The 22,500-nt window shown below is 41.3% G+C and overlaps 1 protein-coding gene and 1 long non-coding RNA gene across 15 annotated transcripts in view; one reads left to right on the plus strand and one right to left on the minus strand.

Annotated features, from left to right (window-relative positions):
- cic (Putative transcription factor capicua) overlaps positions 1–22,500 on the minus strand; it is a 55,903-nt gene that overhangs the window by 7,816 nt on the left and 25,587 nt on the right. For all 14 annotated transcript variants that reach the window (XM_089476404.1, XM_089476401.1, XM_089476405.1 and 11 more), the window contains 7 exons: positions 7,703–9,147; positions 7,493–7,630; positions 6,708–7,357; positions 5,632–5,841; positions 5,383–5,507; positions 2,322–3,116; positions 23–1,392 (listed from right to left, as the gene is read on the minus strand). In XM_089476404.1, coding sequence (XP_089332530.1) covers positions 23–1,392; positions 2,322–3,116; positions 5,383–5,507; positions 5,632–5,841; positions 6,708–7,357; positions 7,493–7,630; positions 7,703–8,908 — 4,494 coding nt within the window. In that variant the 5' untranslated portion in view covers positions 8,909–9,147. The remainder of the gene's footprint in view (positions 1–22; positions 1,393–2,321; positions 3,117–5,382; positions 5,508–5,631; positions 5,842–6,707; positions 7,358–7,492; positions 7,631–7,702; positions 9,148–22,500) is intronic.
- LOC149270322 (uncharacterized) lies at positions 3,295–5,258 on the plus strand. Its single transcript, XR_016271647.1, has 2 exons — positions 3,295–4,816; positions 4,980–5,258. It is a non-coding gene; the product is annotated as an uncharacterized LOC149270322 (long non-coding RNA).

Raw genomic sequence — 22,500 nt, forward strand, 5'->3', positions numbered from 1 at the left:
TGGAGGAAGGGGTCTATCTCACCTGTTCCGCATCCGTTTGGTGCTGTTGTTGCTGTTGCTTGCGATAGTCGTAGGGCGTGTCGTCCATGTCCAAGTCGTTGACTCGCTCGAGGCACTGCAGATCCAATTTCTTAGCCGGCTGCTCGTCCTCAACAACGACCATTTGCTCGTCCTCGTCGGACTGCAGCTCGTTCTTCAGCTGCTTGGCCTTGCAGTTGCCCTGTGCCTGGCCAGCAATGGTCGTGGGCGTCTCGTCGCACGCAATGTTATACGTATCGATGGTCAGTGGGATGATGTCGCCCTGCAGCTCCGTAGCGTGGGCGCCGCCACTGCCGCTGCCACCGGGCGTGGAGGGGCACATATCATCCAGCGAATCGGAGCCATCCACCGAGACGAGACGCTGCTTGCTATCGGCTGTGCTGGCATTGCCCGCGGCAGCGGCGTTGCCCTTGCCACCCGATGTTGAGGACTTGCGGCGATCCTTGGAGCACCATTTCCAGTCCGGATGCTGCTGGAAATGCTCATCCTTCATCGCTTTGGCCAGCTCATGATATTGGGCCTTCTCGTCCGGCTTCAGTGCGTACCACCATTCGCCCAGTATTTTGCTAACCGTTCGATTGTCCTGGTTGGGATGCTTCTTGTGCACCACCTTGCGATGCTTCTTCGAGAAAATCATAAAGGCGTTCATCGGTCGACGTATCTTCTTGCCAGCCGCTGCCGTGGACTGCTGAGGTTGCTGTTGCTGCTGCTGTTGCTGTTGCTGCTGCTGCTGCTGCTGCAGCGCACTGAGCGACTGACTACGTCGCTTGGCCGCCGACGTCGCCGGCGCACCGCCAGCACCATCGCTGGAATCATGGCATTCCTCCAATTTGCGTATGTTGCTGTTGTATGTGGGCAGTCGCATCGTTGCCGTCGCTCCCTTCTTGCCATTCGAAATAGCTGGCGCAGAGGGCGTGCTCTCGAACACATCGTCGTCCAGCTGCTCATCGGGCTCCTCAGCCTCGTCCGTTGCACTGGTCGAAGCGGTTGCTGCTGCTGCTGCTGCAGCCGCCGCTGCCGCTGCGGCCACCTTGGCATCGTTGATGGAGCAGTTGAGTGGCTTGCCAGGCGACGACAGCGGCGCGGGCACAACCAAATGATTGTTGTTGTGATTAAGTGGCGAGTGTTGCTGTTGCTGTGTTGATGATGTGGTCGACGACAACTGCTGAGGATGCTGCTGCTGCTGTTGCTGTTGTTGTTGCTGCTGCTGCTGTTGCTGTTGATGGTGCAGCATGGCCACGCTGTAGTTGCTGTTTGTAGTTGTCGTTGTCACGGCAGTCGACGGAGTTGCTTTGGTCACGGCTGGCATCTGCGGCAGTAGCTTTTGCCATGGACAGCTAGCCGCATTGTAGCCTGCAAGGACATGAAACGATAGCAGATCCATGAAAATATTATAATTGCGGAAAAGACTTTATTATAATAAGGGTCAGTCATCAGCTCTAATGCAAACATTAAAACTATGGGTCTAAATATTCTTCGGTATTTAGAGATTTGCACATTAAATATTCTAAGAAATTCTTAAAGTTTTAAAAGTATACTTAAAGTCAACAACTACCTATAGTTTTCTAAAAATATTTAAGTTTACATTATTATAAATTATATATGTAGAATTTTGGTTGGAATTCCTTAGATAAGTTCAAAATCTTAAGAGAAAATCTAAGAAATTTGCACTAAAAAAAATATTAGAAATAAATAATTTTAGATGAACATATACTTTTTATATTTTTAGTTAAACTAAAATTTTAATTTTAATTTACTCAAAATATTTTAAAAATATTTTTGTTTAATTTTTATGATAATTATTATTAACTTTAATTTACTCAAAATATTTTACAAATATTTTTGTTTAATTTTTATGATTATTATTATTAATATTTAATATATAATCAAATATTTTTAGTTAAAAATTTTGGAAAATGTTCTTAGCTTAGCTAAAACAAAAACTAAATAAATAATTTACTATATTTTGAATTTATTTATTTTTTGAGCTATAAATTATATAAATTAAATTTATATCATTTAGTCTCAGTCTCACTCAAAACATTAGCACAAACATTTAGGGAAACCCAAGATAAATTATGTATGAAATATTATTATTTCATCAAAATATATATTTTTCTTATGTAAATATGCATATATTTAAAAAAATCCCAAATATCGAAATTTAATCGATAATTATATATTGGTAACAAGGGGAAAAACAACTTTCTTATCGATCGAAATTGTATCGCCCTACTTTAATCAGTCGACAAGTTCTAGTTAAGAGTCTATTGGGCACTTACCGTTTTTTGGCAATGACTTGTCCTGTGCCGTCGTCCCAGCCACTGCTACGGATGTGGGCGTGGTTGGCGGATGTGAATGAAATGCGACCGATGTGGGTGGCAGCGGCGGCGGTGGTTGCTGTTGCTGTTGCTGTTGCTGCTGCTGCTGATGCTGTATCGGTTGTTGCTGCTGCCCAACGGAAACAGCCAATGAATTCTGCGAATGAATGTGCGACTGTTGGGCAGCATTCACAATGACAGGATGAAACGTTTGATGGCCGGCTGTGGATACTACAACATGTTGTTGTTGTTGCTGCTGCTGTTGTTGTTGTTGTTGTTGTTGTTGCTGGCTGCTGGAGATGCGTATGACGCTGGTCGCATGACCGAGACTGCTGCTGGGCGGCGCTGGTGGCGCTGGCAGCGCATTGAGATGAGCGGCAGGTGGTTGTTGTTGTTGCTGTTGTTGCTGTGGCGGCGGTGCATGCATTACCAGCGAAACGGCCGCCGTTTGTGGCGGTGGCGGTGGCGGTTGTTGACTGCTCTCCCAGCCATTGTTGTTGTTGTTGTTGTTTGCGTTGTACAATACCGGACTGGGTGTTGTCTTCCATTTGCTATCCAGCGGCACAGCAGCAACTGCTGTCACATGCTGTTGCTGTTGTTGCTGTTGCGACTGATTCGCAATGGGCGTAAAGAAATTTTGCCTATGATTAGACACGTTGACCGGGGAGTGGGCGATGGCGTTCAGCGGCGAGGCGCCGGCATGATTCACGGGTGATGTATACGATGGCGTTGCAGAGCGCGAGCTGCTCAGTGACACTGCAGAGTGAGAGAGTAGAAGGCACAAAGTGAAAGAGATAGAAAGAGTGGAAGACAGGGAAAGGGAGAGGGGTAACTGTTAGACATTTGTTGCAAGCACAAAAGTTTTCATTTATAGTTATTATTACATAAGCACTGTAAATATAATTTAGCGCCCAGCTCAAAATCCTGGAACGCATTCATATTCGCTGCTGCTGCTGCTGCTGCTGCTGCTCCTCCTCCTCCTCGTGCTCCTGCTGTTCCTGTCTACTGCGACTGCCGCCTGCCGTTGCTCAGTTAAGAACAAACACTTTGATTGGCATCACTTTCGGCACATATTTTCATTTTCTGTATTTAATTTGCTTGAAAACTTTTTGTCGTCGTTGTCACATTCGTTTTGTCTGCTGCATTCGCATCGGTATTCACTTTTTTCTTCTTTTTTTTTTTTTTGTATTTTATTTTATTTTATTTTTTGCTTTTGCGCCGCGTTCTGTCTTCTTGCCTTGCCTTTGACAGTTTTCAACATAAAATGCGACGACGGCGACGACGACGACGTCAAAAGAACAACCAGCAAGCACTTCAACTGAGCGGCCAGCGGCAGCATAAACTGAGCGCCGCTCTCTTTCTCTCTCTCTCTCTCTCGCAATCGTTAGTTGTGTTCGTTGGCTACGCTCTCAAGCACTCACTCGGTTTTTGGGCTCTTTGGGATCACGCTCACACTCACGCTCTTGTCGTCCATGTTTGTTTACCTGTTGTGTCGGTCTGTGCTTTGACTGTGTGGGTGCTGCTGCTTGTCTGTGTGTCTCTCTCGTGCGTGTGAGCGTGTGTTTACATGTGTGTGTGTGTGTATGCGTGCGTGTGAGCGCGCTCTCTCAAGTGCATTTTTGTTTAGGTAAAAACGAATCAAAGGCAGGGCAAATAACGAGAAAAGAAGAATCTGTTGCGATCCGCACGCAGCGCGCTTTTGTTTCGGCTGCGCAGCATTGTTCGTTTCAAGTGGCTGCGACGCTGACGTCGCGTCGCTGCTTCGATCGCATGCAGGTGCATTGGAATGCGTGCGCGTCGCTGTTGCTGTCCACGTCGGCGTCGACGTCGCTGCGTCTGCATTTTACGCTTGCGTGTAAATCACGCTGCGGTCACACTTTCAAGTGGCTAGCTAACGTTGTTGTTATTATTATTGCTATTGCTGTTGCTGTTGTTGCTGCACGCACACCTCAAACAATAGCACCCCTGATCAGCCACGGCCCCGAGAACACCTTAACAAAACCAACGACCTTTGTCCAGAGCGCTGTGCGTGTGTGTGGGTTTACGTATGCATGTATATGAAATGGTCAGCAGCGGCGCTGCCATAATAAAACTTTATGATAGGCATTTTTATAGAGAATTCGAAATGCATTCGAAACAATGTGAAAGTCTAGGCAACACCGACTGCTTCATTGCGCTACAAACTAGTTTGAGGTCTTACAAATTTTTAGTTTTCTATACCTTTCGAAAGTAAATCGAAATTGTTGTGATTTAAGTTAGAAAATAAATTTAAAATCTATCAATTAGTCATTAGTATTTGCTCAATTTGAGTTATAAACATTTTTTCCATTATTTATATTCTGGAATATGATATATGATGAATACGTTTTATATTCTATATAATAGATATATCTAATAACAAAAATTTGCTTTTATAAATTACATACAAATTTAAAATGTTTTCTTTTATATATAAGGTATTTATCATATATTGGATTTGTATTATTTTGTGTATTATATAAAAACATCTATTTTAATATATATACATATTTCTATAGAAATGTTTACAAATCAAATTGAGCAACCATTGCTTAGTTGATTTTATTTCAAATTTTAATTAATTCTTTAGTTGCATTACAGCGCATTTGAAAGTCGCTCGTGCCGGAGCTAAACGCATATCTGTAGAAGCCGTGGAAAGCAGGCCAGAGAACAGCCTAGATGCAGCGAGAGGCTGCGCTACACAGTGATCTTAACTGTTTTGCAGCTGTGTGGGTAATTGCGTGAACACAGGCAGATTAACAGCTAAAGCTGGCGCTCATTTGGACATTGAGAAGGAAACTCAGCTCAGGCTGGGAAAGCCAGCCTTGAAAATGAATGCGAGCTAACTATGAATAAATTTCAACAAAAAGAACAAAATAATGTAAACGTGTTGCTTTTATGATTCCAGTTCGAATGAGTAGTAGGAGGAGGCGGAGTAGGAGGAGAGTCGACAGCGACGGCGCAGCGGTGTCATAAAAAGTCAAGAGGTGTGAGTTGCACGTACCTAACATGGCGGCCACATCGGTCTCTTCCTGATCATACCGACCCGTGACCCGATAGTTGGGCGATGTTTCCGAATCGCGAGAGTTGTCCTCATCGTTTTGGGTTTTGCTGCTCGAACGGCTATCACTAAAGAGAGAGAGAGAGGTAGAGATAGATAAAGAGAGAGTCATGTTAAATATATAGAGAGAAACAGAGGGAGAGAACAGCAGCAATAGCTGAGCTGGTAAAGCTGTTAGGTTTATAGCCGCACCTGAGAAAACGACCCGGCCCCGTTGATGAGGGCAGCGCATTGTTGCCCTTCTGATTCAAATGTCTGGAACAAAAGCCGCGCCGCTGAGATTCTTTCATGCACAGCGTGCAGAGACGTCGCCATTGCTTGCCATTGTACTTCTTGCGCACTCCGGATTCCGATTCCACAATGTCGCCCTTCTTGAAGCGATGCGGCGTCGTTGCCTGAGATCTGTCAACGAAAATATTCTCCTTAATACACGTACATACACTCTCACACATTGATATCCACACACATACACCGTAGATTTGTATATGTATGTGTGCTTGTATGTAATTAATAAAATTGCGTTAAGGCAATGCTCAAAATACTTTAGCCAACGGGCTACAACCGCAGACAGCGCAGTCGACGCCAGCAGCGCTTATAGACATGCCACTCTTAATAACAAAACTCAAGAGAACATTGGCAAAAATTCTAAATATAACGGGAGTATTATTTATAGATTAATATGATTGCGGTGCGCACAGGTGCAGAGCCGCTAATACCCTGCAGCTAATGAAAATTAAGCGAAAGCTGGATTATAAAGAGATTGCGAATAAATATAGTCAAGGAAATAACAGTTTCCACAGTAGACTCAAGAGTATAGTAAATAGAAAATCATATTGGTTAATGGATATATAAAAGTATATTAAATATAGAGTGGCTCCATTCGTTAAATGATATATTCAAAGAATATTAAATATATATTTATCTATGAAAAATTCAAATCGTTGAATAAAATGTAAATATACTGAAATAATATTATAGAGGAATATTATTGAGTTCATAAAACTGTTAATGAAAAGAGTGTCAGAAACTATTCAGAATATTCTCTGTATACTAAGAAGTTACAAATGCACTTTTATAATGTTCAGTGGTAAAATAAATATTAGTGGTTTCTTCCAAGAAGTAAGATAACTAACTTCATGATAAGCATGAAATATTATGCAAATGAAACATATAAAAATATCGAAATAATAATTCACAAATTCATTTCTAGGAAACTTTCTTTAGTACAAGAGTCAAACTCTTTGCCCTTCTCAACATTACCCGCTTACCTTGGTGTTGCTGGATGAGATCGTGGTGTCAGCCTCTGATCGATTAAGCTGGATGTGCTGCCTCGACTCTGCATGCTGCTGCGCTTGCTGCAAGCGCTCATCTTCTCGGCATCCACGTCCCCGGCAGCCGGGGAGTAGTCGATGCCGACGCGCTTCAGCTCGTCATCGGAGTCGTAGTCGTCGTAGCCGCGCTGCTGCTGCTGTTGTTGTTGTTGCTGCTGCTGCTGCTGTTGCGCTGGCGATGGCACATGCATTTTCAGTTGTTGGTGGTGGTGGTGCTGCTGCTGCTGTCCATTGCTGCCCGGCGAGATCACAATGTCGGGCAGTCCATTGGCCTGCTGGTGCTCCACATGGCTCAGAGGCAGCGGCGGCGGTGGCACTGCGCCGCCCTGGAACGGCGACGTTGCAGCCGCTCGATAATACTCATGTTTCTGCAGTCCTCCATGACCAGCTGGGGGCGTGCTCGTGGGCAGCTTGCCATCGTAGCGTGTTGCCACAAAGGCCTTGGAATAGACGCCGCCGGTGGCCGGCTCCGATTTGCGTTTACCGCTCACACTCGGCGTTGCCGCTGGCGCCAGCTCGTTCAGCTCATCCCACCAGGGCGGCAGCAGCAGGCGCAAATCAGCTCGACGCACAACTCTCGTATTGGGCTGTAAGAGAAGAGCCATGAAAGGACAATAGAAAATACAGGTACTGCATATATATGTATGTATGTAGCATATATACGTATATGTAATAATATATATATAATCCATTGATATCAGTGAATCGTTTGGGTTTCTTACCAATTCCTCATTGATCAATTGCACGGTATATTGCTTGGTTCCCTGGTTGATATCCATAATGATGCCCTCCACATAGACGAAGTCGACGGTGCGTCCCTCGAGACTTTGGCGCACACAGACCCGGGCGTCCAGCGTGATCTGTGGGAGGCGGGGAGGATGCATTAGCAGTTGGTCTTGAAGTGTGTGAGTGTGGGTGAGTTTAGTACTTACATCTGCCATGGGTGGGCTGGCGTCTAGTATCACATTGTAGCGTCCCTGCTGCAGCACATCCTGATACAGTTGCTGACCAAATTCGGAGGCATCGAATTTCACGAGTATTGAGGGGGGCGTTGTCGTGGGCGTGGCTGTGCCCTCGTGCACTTGCTGTATTTTGCCAGGTGCATAGCACTTACCAACTTTGGCCAGGACACGCGTATTAGTCCATTCGCTGAGATCAAGTAGAGCAACAGGTTCGTGTTGTTGCTGTTGCTGCTGCTGCTGTTGTTGCTGCTGCTGCTGCTGTTCCTGTACATGTTGCTGATTGTGTGAGTTAAAGCTAAAACGATGTTGCCCCTGTTGGTGGTGCTGTTGATAGTAGACGGGCGTGTGTGTGCGCGAATGGTTGATTGCTGCATGACTATTGCTGCTGCCGCTGCTGTTGCTGTTGCTACCGACAACATGTTGCTTGTAAGTACTGGGCGCATGTTGCAGCGGTGAGGCGATTATAATACGTTGCTGCTGCTGCTGCTGCTGTTGTTGTTGCTGCTGTCTGATCTCATTGCTGTTGCCGGCGCCTGCACCTGTACCAGCACCTCCACAATTCATTGCTGACGGTGGACTGACAATCATATTGCGCAAAGCTAACGTATTTTGCTGCACGGCAGCAATATTGCCATTGGACAGCGCATCGCTGTTGCCATTCGTCTCGGCGGGTTTCTGTTGCTTGTACAACGTATGCTGTTGCTGTTGCTGCTGCTGTTGTTGCTGTTGCTGCTGTTGCTGCTGTTGTTGCTGCTGCTGCTGCTGTTGGTGTTGCTCATCTTTGTCCAGCTCAGCTGGATCAAATTTGCGCTTCTTGGGATGTTGGCGCGGCTGTGTGGGCTGCTGAGGTGTTGCTGCTGCTGCTGTCTGCAGCTGTAACTGTGGCTGGAACAACACATGTTGCTGCTGCTGTTGCTGAGGCTGCTGCGGCTGCTGCTGCTGTGTATCAACTGTTGCTGCTGTAGTTGTTGCTGCTGTTGTTGTTGTTGCTGTTGGTATACCGGCGGCTGCAGTCGTTGGTATAACCATTGTATTGGCGGCAACAACGAAATGTTGCTGCTGCTGCTGATGGAGGTGTTTATTTGTTATGACATAAGTTTCGCCAGCGGCAACTGCTGCTGCTGCTGCTCCGGTGTGTGTTGCTGTTGCTGCTGTTCCATTAGCAGCGCTGAGCATCGTAGTTGCTGTTGCTCTCCTCGTTGTGGTCGTTCCAATTGTAGCAGCAACATGTGTGTGGCTTCTTTTTGTTGCTGGCGTCTCGTTGCGTTTGTTCCTAATATTGGCTAGTGTTGGTCGGCTTATTGCTCTCGCTAATACAATAGTTGTTGTCGCAATTGCTGTTCTTGTTGCAATTATTGTTATTGTTGTGCAACAATGGCGCTCGCAGCATTCGCAACATCATTTGGCATCACCGTCTGCAAATGGAAAACACAAATTGTTCATTAATCATGTGAAGTACTGTGGCAGCCATCCGACTGGCCGAAAACCCATTTCATAATTAGTGCAATTCACATCCTGACAATTCTCTGACATCCTTCGACCATTGGCGCCTGTTGCCGGGTCAATAAATTTCAATCTCTGACCAAAAATACGCTGCGATACATACAAATATACATACACATGTATAACTTGCTATGCCTATGTTGGTGTATGCGTGTGCAAGTCATTGTGTGTGTGTGTGTGTGCGCGCGCTACGTCGACAACGGAAACATTTTAATTTACACAGTCGTCCAGGCGTGGTTGGGATCCTGGCGTAGGACCCAGTAGGCGTTTTTTTCCTCTCGCGCAAAGAGTAAAAATAAAATGCTCGTATAAATGATACTTGAAACATTTTATACCAATGCCCATCAAAACGCCCATACACACGTACACACACACACCCACACACACACACAGACTCATCTGCACAACAGCTCAGTACAGTTGCATACAAAGTCCAAATCATCTGGCAACCCCGCACAAAAAGAAGCAAACAGCTAAAAAGCTCGACAAACCAACTTGCCAGACAGTCAGACGTTGCGGACGACGTCAAGTACAATGGACCATTTGGTGGTATTTTTGTATAAAATATATAAAATTTGTGACTTGCAGTTAAGCATAGGAAGATATATTTTACATACCGATAATAGATGTATTTATATATTCACAATCAATCAATAATAATCGATAATTATTTTCAATCTATTTTCAAATATATTTTCGATTTTAGCTAATATTTTTTAACTTTTCATATTATATATATATTAGGGATTTCGATATATTCATATAAAATTATATATATATCTATGATGATATCGTGTTTTTCGACTAATATTTTATATAACGTAAATAATTTCAGCAACAACGCAAGCTCAAATAATTTATGTCTTAATTCGAATAGTTAGCCCCACTGTGCTTCGCTGCTGCAGCCTCGACTTTGACGAACTTGTGCGTCAGACCTTCGACGAAACGCCAACCACCGCCCACCGCCTACCGCCCACCTGCCGGGTAAAGAGTGGGTCGACAGAGGCCGGTCGACTTATATTTAGATTATTCGGTTGCACACGCCGACGCCGATGTCGATGCCGATGCCGACGGCGACGCCGACGCACAGAGTTACCAAGGAGGAAAAACGAATTGTGGTTTTCACATAAAAGAATATGTTCAATAGAGGCAGAATGCCAGTAATCAGTGTGCCGATAAGAAACTAGTTATTCAAGAACAAATCGAAAGGACAGGCGCGTAACTACTTGATTGACTATTTGTTGCTATTTGCTGACTTAAACAGCAGCCATTATTAAAATTCATTTGAATTAATATGATATAATAAAGTGGATATCATTGAATATCCCTGCCTATCTAACTTTTTCACCACACACTCACACATTTAAATACGAATATCTGTTGCATACTCCCAGGCTGTACGTAAATATCTCCCACTGCACGTGCATGCATGCATGTGTGTGTGTGTGTGTGTGTGCATGGACCTTACGTAAGCTGCTCGTTAGACAACTGCAGCGTTACCGTATTTTCTCAAAACCTGTGCAAATCGGTTTATCATTCACTTCACTCAAAACATTCAATCTTTCTCTCGCTCTATCACACTCGCCGCTGAGCTGTGTGTGTCGGCGTAATTGACGGAAATAACTGCCACGCCCATTGTGGGCGATGTGAATCAGCACGGTAACAAGGTGAAAAAAGTGTTATACAAAAATATAGATGGAAAATGTAACATGGCAACAGGATCTATCGCAAGACGTTGTTGCTGCTGCTGCTGCGGCTGTTGCTGCTGTTGCTGCTGTGAGGGACAAGTGCAATGATTGCTTTATTTTTATTTCATTTCTCTCTTTGGCTTTTTACAACTTTTCTTTTCATTACTGTTGGTTGCCAGGCTCAATCGCCTTGCAGCTGTGTGGGTGCATAAGAGAGAACGAGCCAGATAGAGAAAGAGAGAGCGTTTCTTATGCTGCGACTGCTTTTCATTCTCATTCTCTCTCCGTCTCCCTCTTCGTCTCCCTCTCTCTCTCTCTCTCTTTCGCTCTGCCTTTATTATTGTGTTTTGCATCAGCTATGAAGAAGCTTCTCCGTTTTATTGGTCAGCTTTCATAGTAAGAACAGCAATCTCTGTTGATTTTCCATGCCTGGGCGGGAGTTTGCTCTGCTTTGCACTGCAACCGATGCGTGCTTAAGTAAATCTACCGTACGCCCGACTGGCTATTTGGTGTGACCTGCCCGGCTGCACTCCGCCGCCTTCTTTTCGAATGTGTTCAGTGCAACCCAGCCCGCTCGTCTGCCAATCATTCTGGGCTTTGCGTTAGCCCAGCTTCTGATACACTGCCGTCCAGACAGAGTTGACCCGCCCCCTAACTGTTTGCACACGCTGAGCGAGTGTATTGCATTTTAATAAAAAAGCCTCTGGAGGAGCCCATGTTTGGCCTGCATTTAACGATTTCATTGTGGCCCCCCAAACCATTCTATGTGCGTAATAATTGAGGAATGATATACGTGTGTGTACATACAAAGCATGCTTATTTATTTGGCCACTTCTGTGCCTGTTTGTGGCTGTGGGTCACTCACAGTGCGCTCTATTCATTTCATGTTTTGACCACAGACCAAATTGTGATTTTGTCTGTGTGTATTATTACAATTATCTATTCATTGTGCTTGGCGCCAGTCCAAAAAACCTGCGCTTGTCAATGTAAGTCGCTTCTATGCTCTGTAATTACCTAATATGATGACTGGATGATTGGAAGATTTCCTCCGTGGTAGAGAGAATCAAAGAAATCAAGCAGCGCGTATTGAATACTCCATGAATATTAATATTCATTTGATTTCAACTAAGTAAAAGCAAATGTAGAGTATACAGGGTATCTTACAGCACGGCATACTTTACTGTTATAGCATTCACAGTCATTATACAACTGCAGTTGACATGGGTTCTTTGTTGCTTTTGCTGTTGTTGTCTATAGACATATTCAGATTTATGATATATAAATGCACTCACGCTCGTTACGAATGTGCGATTGATCTCAATGCAGTCATGATAAATTCTAAGCAAAGCAATTGCAGACGAAGCACACGCTTACACACACACTCACGTACACGTGCATATGTGTGCACACATTGTGTGTGATATTAATTTGTTATGAGTCGTATGAGTCGTAATTAGACTAGAGAGTTCTTTGAACCTTAACGGTAGTTGTTTTCGCATCTTGTTTTGGCGCCAAACGAAAGCGAAGCGAAGAGCAAAAGTGTAAATTGCACTCAGATAGACGCACAGACGGAGAGACGCAATCGCTGCGCAAAAGAAAAACCAAAGCAGAGCCAAAAAATGCGAGCCGCAAATTAAATGCAGACGAAGCGGAGCGTGCGTTGTAGGCGCTGCTGCTATCGCTCCTTGCGTCCATCCTCCTCCCCATTTACACACTGCATTCGCCGCTAACGTCGCTGCGCGCACGCACTTACATTGACATCCGTGTGTATGTGTGCATACATGCATAAGCACACACTCACATACATGCATACGCGCGTGCACACGTACAGGCAGAGCAACGGTAGCAGTCTGCCCTGTGCTTGGCTGCTGCAAAGTCAGTAACCCCACTCGTTGACAGCGGCAGCAAACAGCAACAGCAACAACAACAATGGCAATGGGAGCAGCAGCAGCAGCACTAGCCGAAAGCGCGAGAGTGGGGCAGACAATAGCAGAAGCGGGAGGAAGTCAGAGAGAGAGAGAGAGGGATAGAGAGAGAGCGCGAGAGCAAGAGCGAACGCTCAGTTAGCATGCGAATTTGTGTGCTGTGATTTTTATGTTGTTGCCAACTCGTCAGAAGTCCTCCCATTCTCCATACAAACGACTGACGTAGCAACAAGACTCTTAGTCATTCAAAGCATAGCAAAATGGAAAAACTGCAGCGCAGCAGCAGCATTATCAAGTGAGAGTGAGATGATGATGATGATGTTGATGTGCTCAAATGTTTTTGAGGGACGGCGAGGGAGATCATCTACAGGCGCCGACCAAAACACACACCACGCTCGCCCACTCTCCGCATCTACACCACCACCTTCAGCTCCTCCACGAAATCCCCCTCCCAGCATCAGCAGAGCACACCCCACCCTTGAAAACAGAAAAGCGACAACACCGACGCCGCTCATTTGCGTAGAGTAAATGCAAACAAGTCGTGTATTATTCGTCCCATACGAGAGCCACACACATGCCCACATACACACGCGCACGCATGAATGCAATCCGCGGCGGCGGCGGCACAGCGAGAGAGATAGGGAGAGAGAGAGAGAGAGAAGTTACTTTGGCGCGTGTAATGTTATGGTTACAAACAGTAGCTGTGAAAAAATAGTGTATATGCAAAATCAGAGTGTTGTGGTAATCAATATTCAGATTAGCCATACTCCTAAGTGATGTACGTCCAAACTGTTATTGGGCCCGTAAACTCTTCACATATTGTAATTTTAACACAATTAAGTCGTCACAGCGGACACAAATATGTCGACACGTTTTGTTAGCCATCAGTGTAGGTCAACTCGTTGCCTGTGAGCATGCAGTGTTATTATTGCTGCCGCTGCTGCTGCTGCAGCAGCCTTTTACTCATTTTTAGCTTTTTGCCATTGCATAGCGTAAATTATTCGTATGCGCTGTGTTTGAGCTTATGTTGTAGTTGTTGTTGGCAAGTGCGGGCGTACAAGTCGAAAAACAGAGGGAAAAAATTGGAAAAAAAAATAAAGCTGTATAGAAGAATGAAGACTGCCAGGGCGGAATGCGACGCTGATTAGAGGAGCAGTTTGGGGGTCGCAGTGCACACACAGCCGGTGCATGTATGTGTGCACATGTATGCGTGCACAAGCGCATATGTATGTATAGGCGTGAGGGCTATTTTGCGTGTGTGTGCGCTGGTCGGCTTTGCCTGCCTGGTAACGAGAACCGCGAGGAAAGTTAAGTAAAACTTGACGACAACGAATATGGCCGTATGGGAGACGTACGCGAAGTGCGATTTGTACAACCAGCCAAGGATTGTGAGCGGACAAAGGCAACGACGACGACGACGATGACGATGGCATTTGAAGGTGTGCTGTGCGAGTTTGCTGATTGCAATGGCTAAAGATGAGATGATAAGGAGAGAAATGCAAAAGAAAATGTCATTCGTGGAATACTCAACAATTGAGCAGACTAGAGATACCCATTGCTAATTGCCTACATATCAAATATATTTTTAAAATAAAAATCTGCAAAATAGTGTGCAATAGTTTATTAATCATGTTTTAGTAAAATTTGTAGTGATAAACCAAATAAAAGCGTATATAGTTTTACTGTATATAAATATTGTTATATAATCATTGAATTTCTAATCTGTTTTTTTTTTTTTTTTTTTTTTTTTTTTTTTTTTTTTTTATATAATATATATAATTAAATAATATGACTACACTTTTATTTTGATAATTTATTTTCGCTTTATATATCCTACAAAGACATTATTGATATACTGTTTTTCTGTATATTCTAACAACTCTAACTAACTCATCGTAAAAACAGGGTATTTCTATGAGCGTACTCGCAATCGCGCGTATATGAGAACTTTAACGGTAGCGATGTCTACTCACAAATTCTCTGAATCTTGATTACAATTACAGCAATGCGGAGAACAACAACTAAAATAGCAACAACAACAAGAAATCGTTGCCGTGGCGCTTGCTTGTTCATCCCCGTCTTCCCCTTCTGCTTCTGCTTCTTCTTCTTGCTGATGCTGCCCGTTCGTTGCTCTAATTGGCTTTAATGCATTTCGATTAATTTGCGCTGATGTAGCTCGAAACTGTAGCGCACATACTAATTAAAATTGTTGTCCTAGCGCGCAAAAAAAAAAGAAGCAAAAAATCATTCTTAATAGCAGATCGCATTGTGTATTGCCTCTCATGACCGTCTGCCGCCCGCTCCATCCCTAGATATTTCCAGTTAATTGCAGGCAATGCCATTTGGTACATTAAAACCCAAACAGCACTTGAGAATTATCACACTTGAATTGTCGCAACTTGGCTATGGATCATAGAGCTATAAATTTTTTATAGCTGCACATTTATTCGCAAGTATATACAAATGCATGTGTGTATATGTGTTTGTAAATATGTTTTTGACATTTATGATAAGTATTTAATAAGAGATTGCAACATGTTCACTGGTTCGTCTTCTTTGATAGGATGGAGCTCTTAATTTGAAAAAAATACACAGTTGTTACATTGAATAGTAAAGAAATACATAACCAAATATATATTAATATACTCATAGTTTTTATGTAAAAACTGTTTGTTTTTATATAAAAAGTAATACATAATTTATATATATTATAATTACAAGTTATAAATAAATGATTATAGGTAGAATTGAAATTTTTAATAAAACTATTATTATTCTTATTGTTTACTGTACTAAAAAAAAAAAAAAATAAAGTGAAAAAATATTTACAATTTTAAGAATACAGCTCTCAAATTATTATTAACGTAAAACTTTAAGCGCAATTCCAAATTAGGAACAAGTGATTTTAATGGTCCATTAATAAATATTAAGGCATCTTAAGTATGCACTTTATAAACACTTCTAAGCCACAAAGAGAAAATAAGTCCATAGCGTTGCGAAATGCATTAAAGAAAATAAGAAATTGAATTAATGACGATGCGAAAGGCGGACAGGAAGAATGTCAGACGATGATGCAGATGACGATTTATGCTGTACGTTCGTATATATAAAGGTTTATAAATTTAAAGTGGGAAGAGCGAGAGAGCAAAATATGGCGCATAAAATTTGCATTAAATCATTTCATATGCCTTAAACTGAAACGTCAAACGGTAGCCAAAGCCAAAGAGCTCCACAAATTGGAATGTGTTGCAAATTTCAATGCAGTAAAAGCCCATGCCGCGGCGATGAGTCGAAAGAGAGGAGCAAAAAATGCGAAAGAGTTGAGCGCAAAAAAAAAAAGTATAAAGATAAACAAAATAAAATGAGTTCGACAAGAATAAACATAGTTGCGCCGTTTTGCTTTTGCTTCAGCTTTTGCAGTCGCCGTCGACGCCGCCGCTGCTGCTGCCGCCGTTGACTGGTCTGTTGACGTACTGAGCGAGCAGCTACTGTTATGGATGCTAGTGTGCTGCTTACCGTATGCCTCTCTGCCGCCGCAGGCATCGACGCGACGTAACGTTGACGCTGTCAATAGCTGAGCCACAAAGCACAACTGGAGCTGTGCTTGAGCTCAGAAGGAGCGAGTGAGAGCAACAGAGAGAGGGAATGAATAAAAAAAAACTTTGTTTGCAGGCGACAACCATAGAAGCAGCAGAGCAGCAGAAACAACAACAGTGCAAACAAATGCATTAACTGTCCAAGTTTCGCATTGTTGTTGCTGCAGTTGCTTTATGCTGTTTTCTGCTGATGAAATTGATTTTAAATAGGACACAAAACGGATCAATTTTCCATTAGCCCAAGAGACAGCAAACAATAATCAATAATATAGCCGAGATATTCTGCCTGCCCGAGATACAATCACCTGTGCTTAATTCAAATCTGGCTAAATATGAAAACGTGCCTCATTGGAGAGTTACGTTAATACTGAATAAAAGACATAAAAAGAAGATAAACAGCTTGATCTTATTTTGAGCTGCAAATTCAGCTGAAACGAATGCTAAATTATATATTTGTTAAACTTAAGCTCTATATTTGACTGGCATTTCAAGGCATAGCCATAACTCATTGTCAATCTGAAATGTTTGGATAGTTTCAATGGCTTTGGAGTAGTAACTGGAAGAAATTCATTTAGAATTAAAATTGGTCTTAACTACGGCAAAATGTGCAGGCACTTAAATAATTTCCCAGCCATTTACGTTCAGGTGACTAGGGAGGGAGAACCTATACAATTACAATTAATTATAATGCTAGGAATCGGGAGTTCAAAATCGATAGCTGACGAACAAATGTAGTCGAGTCGATTGGCTCCCACGCGTTGTGGGTGTGAAATGTGACTGGTAATCTCAGGTATTATGGCTACTAGTGTTTAAATTATTAACATGGTTGTTTTTAACCGGGGTGGCAGCTCTGGTCAATTCTGTTAGCACTCTTGCATTTTAGCAGCACACTTATGCAATGCCATTAAATATTTATGAAAAACAAGAAAAAAATAAAACAAAAAAGAATACAAGCCCGCAAAGTTTAAAATAAATGCGTTTCGTATATGATTTTTTTTTTCACTGCTCGTTTTTTACAACATGCAAATTGCATTTGATTGAGCTCTAAATGCAAATTTCTTGCGCTGCTGTGTTTTGATTTCATTGTTATAAACGCGTGCGCGCTTTAAATGAATGTGCAGCAGCAACAACAACAACAACAACAGCAACAGCAGCATACGGGTATTTATTTAGTTTTTATTTCTCCTATTCTGTTTGTATTTTTATTTTTTACTTCATTTCCTCTCTCTAATATTTTGCATTGTATAGAAAATGTGGCCACGCCATATCTGTGTGGCTATATGTATAAATAAACGAACGGGCGGATGGACAGACGTGTTTAGATGGCTCGCTGGCTGATGGGCTGGATGATGCCATATGGATGACTAAACGAACAAGCGAATATACACGCCGAGGCTTTTATCGCACACATCGATTGCACACGAAAAGCGCCGTTTAAACTCAAAGTGCAAAATACTGAAACGAAAAGCCTAGGCGATTTAAAAGGTTCTAATGAGTCAGATGGAGAGAGAGGGAAAGGGAAAGAGACAGAGAGAGAGAGAGACAAAAAGAGGTAGAGAGAGGAGAGGGAAAGGAAGAGAGAGAGAGAGAGAGAGAAATAAAGAAAATAGAGAAAGAAAAAGTGGAGACAGAGAAGAAAGTGTAGGGACACACGAAGATAGAGAAGAGAAAAAGAAGGGACAGAGAGGGATAGAGAGAGAGAGAGAGAGAGAGAGCAAGTAATGCATTGAATATATATAAGTACATATACAAGTTCTTCTTCTGTAATAATACAAAATTAAATTAAAAATTAAAATATTCAGTCATTTAATTATATTTAATGTTTTATAAACATAAAAACAAAATAATAATTACATAATGAGTTAACATTATACAGATATATACTTGTATATATATATTTGTGATAATAACAAAAATGACAGGAACAATTCTTTTCTCTTCTCTTAATGTCAAAATGAATTCCTAGAAAACTTTGGAATTTAGTTTATGAAATTTTTTAGATATGGCATTTAAAGAGTAAGAGAATAGTTTTGGAATTGGTTAATTTGTTTGCATTTTATGAAGGGAAGAAGGAAGGTTTTAAACATATTAAGCGTTGCGTATATATAAAGTTGAGGGAAGAATATAAAGGGGCACCCTAGAGCTATTTTACTTCAGCACAAAGTGTACAGAGGAAAATGGTCAGGCTTCCATATATTCATAATTTTTACCAAAAACTTCATACAAGATTTTGTAATTCTTTCTGTTAAAGTTATATTTAAATAGATGTCGAGTCAATTATATTTTATCGAATGCGAAAGAGTTATCAACGATTTGATATTAGAAGAGGTGGCCAATAATAGAAATATATATTTATCTCCCATTTTCAGGTTATAAAATATATATTTATAAAAATATGTTAATTCACTTAACAAAAATAAATAAGTAATGTATTTAAAAAGATTTAAATACAAATACAATACAAACAATTAGAAGTTAAGTATGGCCAAGTTCATATTTATTGCTAGAGACAACTTTCAGAATCATGAAGTACTGTGGAAACTCTCGCATTCGTATACATATAAATATTAAAACATCTTGTCTCCACGCCTTAAATACTGGCAGGATGCTCAGTTTCGTCTCGCCCTCGGGAACATTCCAGATGTCCACGAGCATTTGCATAAAATTGATTTTTTTGTTAGCAAATTAGAGAAGCAAATTGCTAACAGGATGGCTCTGGACCAATGCGCCCCCGTTTGGGACCTGTCAACGGGAGCCAGCAGCAACTTGGCAGCTGACTGGCCTGGCTTAAGAGCTTTCGCATTGTCTGTATTGTCTGAGCTGTATTGCGATTGTGGCTCCATTGAAATATTTTAATAATTGGATTGACTTATTCAATTTGGCAGCGACATGCTCAACGGCCTATAAACTTTTCTTCACCGCCGCCCACCGATCGGTTTACGGCTGCATATGTTTCAATTTACGCTCAATAAATAAATCAATAAACCCTCTAGCCAAATCCGGCACAAGCCAAGCCACGCCCCCGCAACGAGTCACGGCTACACTTTATTAAAGTTAAAGTTCGATAGACAATGCTAATGAGGCGCATGGAAAGAAAAGTTGCGTCAGAAACTTTCAAATTATCGAACAGAGGCGTCGAGCATTGTTTATGTGTTTGGCTTTATTTCTATGTATCTGTGTGCAAAGGTGCGTGCCAGCTGCCCTATAAGCTCGTAATACAAAAAGTTGCTGCCTAACAAATTGTTGGTTAAGCAACACTGGACTATAATTATTTTGCCACTACTGAAAAGTGATATGATTCGAAGACGTAAAGTTTTAACAAAGAAGGCTTTTGCACTTAGATAATTTCAATTATAGTTGGATTAGACATATAGAAGAACATAAACGCCAATTCAGCTTTAATGTAGCCTTGGTTTTAGCACGAAGTAAATATAATCATTCTATATCTATTATTTTACATTCTTCTGCTTTCATATGTTCTAGATTATGGTCAATCTCTATTTATTTAAGTTCAAGTAATTTTAATAGCCAGTTTTTGTGGTTTTAGTTAGATATTAAAGCAAAAAATAAATAAAGTATTATAGTGGGAATATAGTAAAAGTATCTATTATAAGGATTACAAAATTATACTACCTTATCAATCAAAGAAACCAAAATATATGATGTATTTCTTATTTCAATAAAAATTATATTATCATAAAGTTTATATTAAGACAAACATTACTGGGAATCATATTATATTCCTATCATAATGTTCATATGTATTAAGACTAACATTACTGGGAAGGGAATACTAATAAATAATCAACAGATTAAATTAGCAATTCGAATTAGAGTACTAATGATAATAATATAAATTTAAGTAGCAAATCTGGCCGAAAGTTAGGAGGGACATTTTTCAATAAAAAGATAATAAAAATCAATAAAATCAATTTTTTATATTTTTTTTATGGTATCCTTCTTGCTTTTACAGATAAATAACGAGTTTCAATGCCTCTGCACAAGCTTTTCAGCATTCTAGCAAATTACAAATATAACTTAATGTTGCACATAAATATTTACTATTTAGTTGCCTGTTTAGAGCCTAAATAGGATTCGAAAGTAATTTGTATTGATTAATAGTGACTGACTGGCTAAGCATATTAAATCGAACTTAATATTTAATAATATCGCCTATGCCCATTTAGTGGGTATTTATGTTGGGGCTCAAAATGGTTTCTGGCTTTGACAAAATATTAATGCGCAATAGCCTTAAATATAAATCAAACCCTCTCTCACCAGCTAAAGAGCGTGAAACCCTCCAAGAACACGCCGCAACATCAAACAACCCACATACACACACACACGCACACACCCATAGTGGTTGCATATATATATGTACATTCCTCGCGCACACACTGACATGAGAATCATGCGACAAAACATTTTATGAGGCCTATATATAAATATATATACACACACACATTTATATATATATATATATATGGAAAAATGTCAAACTTGATATGTACATAACAAAATTGTTGTTGGGGCAGCTCTGAAATGCGAAAAAGGAAGCAAAAAGCATTTCAATTGGCAAGAACAACTAACAAGCACACAGACAAAGGCGACGAGGGCGAGGTAGAGTAAGGAGGCAAAAGGTATCTTTAGAATTCTTTCTTAAGTAACCGCATAAAACGCTTACACAGCAGCCGTCTAAAGCGATGGGCTGGCTGCAAAAGCTTGAAACCATTTGCAATGATTAGGGTTACCATCGCACATCGCCCATCGCCCATCGCCCATCGCCCATCGTCATAGCCCCTGGATGGTTGCTTGTCGAGACAAGTGTTAAAGGCAGGCGACAGCCCCAGTGCACATTGGGGGAATGAACTATGAACTACTTTGCACTCTTCTGTTCACATTAGGGAACCCTTGGAACCCTTTCGCAATTGATTTACATAGCACATGCTTTAGCACAAGCCTGGCAGTGGATGATTATGTAGCGGGTAGTTTTTACTAATCACACATGCATATAGATCAATTTCTTTTCAAATTTATTTAGAGCACGTGCTAAATTGGGAAAAGAAGAAGCTGAATAGTTAGCAATAAATATCTGTTCAAGTATTGAGGGTCTTATTCTCTAAGGAGAATCATACTTCATTATCTATGACTAAGAATTAGACTCATACTTCATTATTTATTATTATTATTATTAATAATAATAGCTACGCTTCAATGTTCAGCTCGCTGATTACTCAAAAACTAGAAATATATATAGGGAAAAATCCAATTGATCATTTATAACCTTTTTTGCCCTTAACCTCTCTGAAAAAACGAAGTTAGCAAATTTCCGCAAGCACCTTTAATGTGTTAATTGCCTTAATGTTGCTGCGCCTGCATGGCTAGGGGCAGGAGCATTCTCAAGGTCCTGCTACTAACATCCGGCCATTGACAGTTCTTGTGGGTATGAGTGTGTGTGTGTGCGTGGTAGGTAACTAAGTTACCGTTATAATTGCCACAGTGGACAGGCATAGTGCCAGTTGCAATTAGCTATAAATAACGCACACGACGGGTCCAGAAACTTGGCGAGGGTTTGGTTCAAATGCTACTTAAAAAAAAAATAAATACACAATTATGAAGTAACCTAATTAAATAGGACCATAGACCAGTAGCCTTGGGCAGAAATTTGCTCCAGTGAGTGATGCGAAAAACAATTTCAAAGTATGTAAACGTATTATAAGTGGCTAACGAACAAAATATTTTATGCAGCTGGAACATAAACTAATATGCTTCAACTTCATTAATTCAAGCTTCCGCATTCAAAAAACAAATAGATTTAAAAACCGTTAATTCTCGCACATTCGATATGTAATTATACGAAAATCTAGATAACAAAATATTCTATATATTGATACTTATATGCTTTGTATGTTTAGAGATTACATTGCCATTACTCAGAGGTCTATCTCTCTCACTCTCTCTCTTTCTCCCTTGTGCAAGGGCAGCTAGAAAGCTACAGTGAAGCAGCGCTCAAAAGTCAAAGTGTGTAAAGGTAAATAGAAAATCGAAATATAATA

The sequence above is a fragment of the Drosophila arizonae genome, chromosome 2 (genome assembly GCF_054131065.1).
Source record: "Drosophila arizonae isolate 15081-1271.41 chromosome 2, UAZ_ARI_1.0, whole genome shotgun sequence".
Lineage (NCBI taxonomy): Eukaryota > Metazoa > Arthropoda > Insecta > Diptera > Drosophilidae > Drosophila > Drosophila arizonae.